Below are 7,040 nucleotides of genomic sequence, written 5' to 3'. Positions count from 1 at the left end.
TTTTTTGAGATGGAGTCTCATTCTGTCACCCAGGCTGGAATGCAGTGGTGTGATAGAAGACAGTATATTTCACAACTGATCTAAGGCAGCAGTCCTCAACCTTTTGGCACCAGGGACTGGTTTTGTGAAAGACAATTTTTCCACGGGGCAGGAGTTGGGTGGGGGATGGTTTCAGGATGAAACTGTTCCACCTCAGATGATCAGGCATTAGATTCTCATAAAGAACATGCAATCAAACCCCTTGCATGTGCAGTTCACAACAAGGTTGGCGTTCCTATAAGAAACTAATGCTGCCACTGATCTGCCAGGAGGTGGAGCTCAGGCAGTAATGTTTGCTCGCCTGCTGCTCACCTCCTGCTATGCTGCCCAGTTCCTAACACCAAACAAGCCGAGGATGGATAACTGTCTGCAGCCTGGGGGTTGGGGACTCCTGGGTCTAAGGAAACCAAGGACGACAGAGGAAATATCATTGGATTTGGCGATTGAGAGGTCACAGATAACTTATAAAATAGTTGTTTCAGTGGTGAAATGGTAAAGGCAGTCCGAGTGCAAAGGATAGAAGCATTTAGTAAGAACTCTACAATGTACCAAACACTTGGATGGACATTTAACATGTGTTAATTTCTTCAACTACCACCCTGTGAGATAAGTATAACATATTTTATAGATACAGAATGAAATCTGAATAGTAACATACCCACAGTCACATAGCTACTAAAGTGGTTTTAAAAGACTTCAAAAACCAAGATCAAAAGCTCTATCTTGCTCAAAAGTCAATGTTCTTCCTACTATAACAGCTTCCTGGGATGAAAGAATGAGTCTTTAAAGAAAATAACAGAAATAGAGTGGCATAGCAGACTCAAGCTTTAGAATGTCCTCCTAGAGTTGAACAGCATACACACTTATATGGCAGAAGATATAAGCACCTATGTAGACTAGAGAGGGAGAGGCTGAAGAAGGTGGATAGGAAATGAAAACGGACAGTTTCTAGAGAAAGAAAGATGGGAAAGGGTAATCATGGACACGTTTGGAGGGAGGGGATTGCTCTTGAAAAGAAGGAAGGTCATTTCTTCCTCTGAGATATATGTAAATAAAGAGATGACATTGAGATGAAAAAAGTAAAGTGGAAGTATACCTCAGATGGTTGAGATTTTTCTCAGTAAAGGAAGAGATCAAGTTATTTGCTATGAAAACCTTAGGAAATGAGAAGAAAAGGAACACAACACTAGAGACCCAGCAGAGAGCACCAATTGGCATAAAAACTGACCAATATCCTCATACAGCTGTCTCTGATGTCCCTCAGAATTTCAGGTGTCAAACTGATAAAGCTAGTGAGGCTTATTTAGGATTGGGCACTGGAAAGGTACGTCTACAGAAAGTGAAGCATTCTAGGCCACCAATAGGAGCTTAGTAAAAGCTGATGATCATAGGATCCTGGTTACACAGGGAGGCAAATGAAATCAGCACTAGGGTAACGGGTTGGACGAACAGGGAGACAAAGAAGGTTCATAAAAAGAAAGTGAGAGAGAAAGGAAAAAATACCAAATTCCGTAAGAGTGGAAGAGTGAGAGGGTTGGTTTGTTTGTTCGGAGACAGGGTCTCGCTGTCACCCAGACTGGAGTGCAATGGCACAATCTTGGCTCACTGCAACCTCCACATCTCAGGCTCGAACAATCCTCCTGCCTCAGCCTCCCAAGTAGCTGGAATCACAGGCATGCACCACCATGCCTGACTTATTTTTTTATTTTTTTTTTTTTTTTTTTTTTTGTACAGATGAGGTTTTGCCATGTTGCCTAGGCTGGTCTCAAACTCCTGGACTCATGCGATCCATCCGCTTTGGCCTCTCCCAAAGTGCTGGAATTACAGGCAGGAGCCACCACACCCTGCCAAAGTCAAAGGTTTTAGAGTTTGAGGTCAGATGTTTTTTGATACAGAGCTTCAAATCATTTTGCCAGAAGCAGTAAGCCACTGACTGGGGCTCAGAAACCCCGACTTTGCTACGGTCCCTTCAAACTGTATGCAGAGAATTCAGAGACAACTAGCTCTAAAAACACACAGGCTCTGGTTCTAGAAAAGTGAAGGCTAGCAACGAATCAACTAGCCCATACAAGAATAAAACATAAAAATATTCCTCCTTCTTTTAAGCTGAACAATTCTATCTCTAAAATTTAAAAATGCATTAATAGGTCAAAAGTCCAGAGCAAAGTGAAAAACAGATTATGTGTTATGAGACAGAATGAAAAGTAAACAAATCTGTCAGGCTATTTATAACTCACACGTTAAAAACATTTAGCATACAATTCTAATACAGCAGGCATAGTTTGTGCTTATAACTTTGGAGAACAACTAGCATAACTTCAAGAAAACGATGTTGCTCAATTTAATGTTAATAAAAAGGTCCACCCATTAGCAATCTCAAAGGGCAAGCTATCATTTATATTTTTAATCTCACTTCTACAATTCTGGGGCTCTTGACACATTATCCAACCCTTCCATCCAGGGAAAGATGGAAAAATTAGCCATGGCAACTTCCTCCGCTACCGCTTTGATCCCACATTTTGCACTTCAAACTCTGGCAAGGTACCACGTTATTTAGGACAGTCTTTTACACTAGTAATTCTGACTACCCTTGCTCCATAAATAAAGGAGGGAGTACTGAGACTAGCACAAGTCTAAATTATATGGAAAATGTCAAGTACTCCTAAGGAGTGTTAAGCAGTAACAGCAATCGAGAATACAAGCAATTTAAGAAGTTTTGAACTTAAAAAGCTTTTCTCCATTTTAGTCCTGTCTAAATAGAAACAAAGGGCTTGTACAACATGGAATTCTAAAACGCCAGTGGGCAATTTAAGCTAACACCGAAGAAAAGAATAAATCACTTATCCTTGCTTGTACCATTAAGTGATGTCTTACATGTTCTGCATAAAGTCTTCTTTTTTAAAACGAATATAACACTTCCCAATTCTTTCACTAGATCTAGAAAGCCCACGCCCCCACCTCAAAGGTTCAGAGGCCAAAGATTTCCTACAGCTGAAAAAATTGAATGATTTAGATGAACAATCATTTGTCAACACAGGCACCATTCCTCTACTCCGAGGGTCAAGGGGTCAGACTCTGACCTAAACCATCGAAGGCTCCTGGGGACTTGATTCTCTAATCAAAGTGAACAAAATTCACTGGCCTTTGGATAACAGCCCTTTCTTTGTAACTCCACATGCCGGGCTATCGGGTATTTTCCCAGGCAGAGAGTTTAAAACTTTTAGAGGAAGCAAGAGGGTCGAATCGAGGAAGATGGGGAAGCGACTAAAATGGGAGGGGCGGACGACCCACCCACCTAACGCGAACTGGGCACCGCTTGCAGAGGCGAAGCTCCAGCAACAGCCAGGAAAGGTGGAGGACGGCGGGCGTCGCGAGCCCCTTCCACTGCGTGAGAATGGAGGACCTGCAAAGCCAGGGGGCCAACTGGAGGCCTGAATGGGGAGTGCGGGGAGGGGAGAGGGTGGGACGTGGAGAGAAGAGAGCCACAGAGTCGGGCCGAGCACCGTAGGGTCCTGAGCAGCAGCGGGGCAAAGCCGAGAAAGCTTTGCCGGGGGAGGAGACGTCAATGCTTGCAGCCTCACTCACCTGCCAGACGCTCGCCCAGTGGCCAGAAGTACGAGCGCCGCCTGGGCTTTTCGTCTCCTGCCGGACGCAGCTCCTGCTGCAGCCGGTGCTCCAGGACCGGAGAGTTGAGGGTGGTACAGAAACGGGCAAAGCAGCGACCGGACCCGAGCCCAGGGAGGCGTACATAGGGAGCGCTGGGGCCCGAGAAGGCAACTGCGTTCTTCACCTTCCTCACCAACAGCCAACAACGGTTCCCGGGAACAGCATCGAGCCAACCTCGGTCCGCTGCTCCCGGACCTTAGCCCGCAGGTCCCCCCCAGCAACGGCCAGGCTTCCGGCGGCCACACCCCGCCCCCTTGCTACTTGCCTTCCGCCATCTTGTGGGAGGTGGGAAGAATACCCTGCGCATGCGTGAGATGTGGTGCTGGCTTTCCACAGCCCAGGGACTACAGCCTGTTATGCGCAGGCGCAATGGGTGCTGCGCGCCGCTTGCGGGGCCCTGCTTCGCGGTTCTGTCCCGAGAGCCATTGCTGCCTAGGCAGCCGAGTCTCAGTCGCCCTACCTACAGTCGTTGTCTGAATTGTGCTGCAGCCCAGTTAATAGATCCTTCTGCACACACTAGTCCGTTATTATTCTGCAGACATCTGTCGAGTGCTCACTATTTGCTACTCCCCGTGCTAGACGCTGATGATGGAAAGATGAATAAAACTCCGTCCCAGCCCCACAGGAGCTCATAAGATAGCGGAGAAACGGAGATGAACAAGTTATTATTTTGTAGCTGCGACCTCTGCTTCCCTACCACCTCTCACTACCACCTGTAGTTTTAATTTAAAAACACCTCTTCCGGGAAATCCTTGTTTGTCTCACACAGTGTGATAAGTTCTTTACCTTACATTACCTCGTCAGTTTCATTTCATTCAACATTAATTAAACAATATCATTTGGGTTTCCGATATATACTAGATACTGTTTCAGGTTCTAGATTTACAGCAATAAGAAATAGAATAAACTCATGGAACTTACATTCTAGTGTGAAAGAATAGACAATAAAAGACGGTAAACAAAAGAATGTTTAATGGTGATAAGGAATAGGAAGAGAGCAAACCACACAGAAAGATGATGGACAGAGAGGCGGTGATTAGTGATCTTTCTCCATAGGTGACGTTTAATCTGAACCCTAACTTACTACAGGGGCCCAGGAGCCATTGGAAGATCTGGGGCAAAAGCTTTCAGCAGAGGGAACTACAGAACAGAGCCTGAGGTGGTAGCAAGTCTGACATGAAAGAGGGACAGAAAGAATAGGTGGGATGGACAGTGGGAAGGGGAAGTGGTCGGGGGAGTAAGAGGCCAGATCAGGTAGGGCCTCCGGGTCTTGGTAAGAAGTTGAATTTTATTCAAAATGGCCCTTGTATGTTGTTGACGCTGCCTCCCCTAGCCCCCACTACTCCTCTTTAAACACTTCTAACTCCTGACTGCCTTGCTGCTTTGTATATGCCCCCTTGACTATCTGGAAGACCCTTCCTCTTGTTCTTTAAATGTCTAACTTGTTATCTTTCAAGTTTCAGTTTAAATGTCACCTCAGAAAGGCCATCCTTCCTAAGAATAATAAATTCTCCCCTGCCTTCCTTATTATTCGCAATCATTGCACCTTATCATTTTTTCCATGGTACTCAGTATGTTTTTAAATGGTCTATTTATTGTTTCTTCACTGCCTCCACACTAAACAGTGGACTCCATAAGAAAGGGAAGACATTTTGTTCACCAATGAACACACAGTGCCAAGCACCATGCCTGGCATGGGTGGTCTGTTGCTCAGTGTCTTTTGATTTAATAAGTGTGGAAGTTTGTCAGAGTCTAACTGGTTGGTGGTGTACTATATTGGTTTCACTTGGTTTTTAAAATTAAATGCAAGTCACTTCTTATTTATATGTATCCTCAACTAATTTATAAATAGGAACCTTGGAGACAGCAAATGGGATGGAGAAGGATGGGTGATGGTGGGGCAGTGGACAGGGTTTATATTACATATGTTTGTAGTATGGGGAGAAGGAAGGCTTCAAGTTAATGGAATCCCTATTGTATGTGCTGTGAACTATGTTAGATATGAAATCCTCACCACAGCCCTGTTAGATAATTATTCTCAGTATTATACATGGGCAAATTCAGAGAGATTAAGTCCCTTGCCCAAGGTCTCACATTAAGGGATAGTGCTGACCATAAAGTCTATGCCCTTCCCATCTAAAGAAATTGGATTTGGAGACAGGCTTATTTGGTGATTTGATTCTGTGTCATTAGCAGGCTTTCGTTAGAGATTTCAGTTACCCCCACTTAAGAGTCCCAGTCATATTACTATCCGTGTATAGGACCTCAAAGGGCCTGACTGGAAACTACTGTCTTTCTTTTCTTTTGAACTAGAGCAGAGCTCATTTTAGCACTTTCCTTTTAATGTTTTTTTTTTAATTCTGTATTTATTTTTATTAATAACTTACATACATTTTCATTAAAGAAGAAATACCATCTAAATGGATACATAGTCTAAATGCTAGCTGCATCCATTGGTTAGGCTTCTCACTGTGCCTAGATGGGACTAGCTCTCCCATCTAGGACCCAGCTGATACCTTTGACCCCCAAAGACCCCTCTGGAAAAGAGTTATAAGCTCACTGCAACAACCTGTTCTTCCATTGACTTATCAGAATTACACACCATCATTTCCCCTCTAAATGGGATAGCTGCCTCAGGATGGCTGGGGAGACCTGCCAGGAAGGATGGGGCTGGCATCTTATTTGTGGGGGCCATTTAGTCCTTACACGAGAGAAGAGATTCACTGAACTCGTAACATATGCTCATCAACCAAACCTTATCAGTCCATGTGCAAATCAAGTAGTAGGTAGGAATATATCCTTGAAAACACTTCCCCACCTTCTACCTCACTACAATGTAATCTTTGGGATAAATCCTAGAAACAAGACAAAGTCTTCAGTTTCTATGGTATTTGCTTCTCTTATGGTTACCATCTGTTAGAGACTGAATTGTGCTACTCCAAAAAAAGGTATGTTGAAGTTCTAACTTTCAGTACCAAAGAATGTACCCTTATTTTGAAATAAAGTTATTGCAGATATAATTAAGATAAAATGAGGTCATACTGCAATAGAGTAGGATAACCCACCATGACTACTGTCCCTTTAAGAAGATGACCATTGTGAAGACAGAGACAGAACGTGAGGATGCCAGATGAGGACAAAGACAAATCGGAGTTACGCAGCTACAAGTCAAGGAATGCCAAAGACTGCCAGCAAACCATCAGAAGCTGGGAAGAGGCATGCACGGACTTTCCTACAGGTTTTCGAGGGAACATGGCCCTGTGGACACCTTGACTTTGGATTTATAACTTTCAGAACTCTGAGTCATTAAATGTCTGTTGTTTTAAGCCACCCAA

The 7,040-nt window shown here is 44.0% G+C and overlaps 1 protein-coding gene across 1 annotated transcript in view; it reads right to left on the bottom strand.

The window, feature by feature from the left end:
- APC (APC regulator of Wnt signaling pathway) overlaps positions 1-3,999 on the bottom strand; it is a 155,063-nt gene extending 151,064 nt beyond the window's left edge. The window contains 1 exon segment of the mRNA XM_017889297.1: positions 3,625-3,999. Within this exon segment, the coding sequence (XP_017744786.1) occupies positions 3,625-3,789 (165 nt within the window). The 5' untranslated portion in view covers positions 3,790-3,999.
- Positions 4,000-7,040: the final 3,041 nt, after the last annotated feature.

The sequence above is a fragment of the Rhinopithecus bieti genome, unplaced genomic scaffold, assembly GCF_001698545.2.
Source record: "Rhinopithecus bieti isolate Rb0 unplaced genomic scaffold, ASM169854v2 scaffold_18418, whole genome shotgun sequence".
NCBI lineage: Eukaryota > Metazoa > Chordata > Mammalia > Primates > Cercopithecidae > Rhinopithecus > Rhinopithecus bieti.
This window is presented reverse-complemented; position numbering and strand designations above follow the sequence as displayed.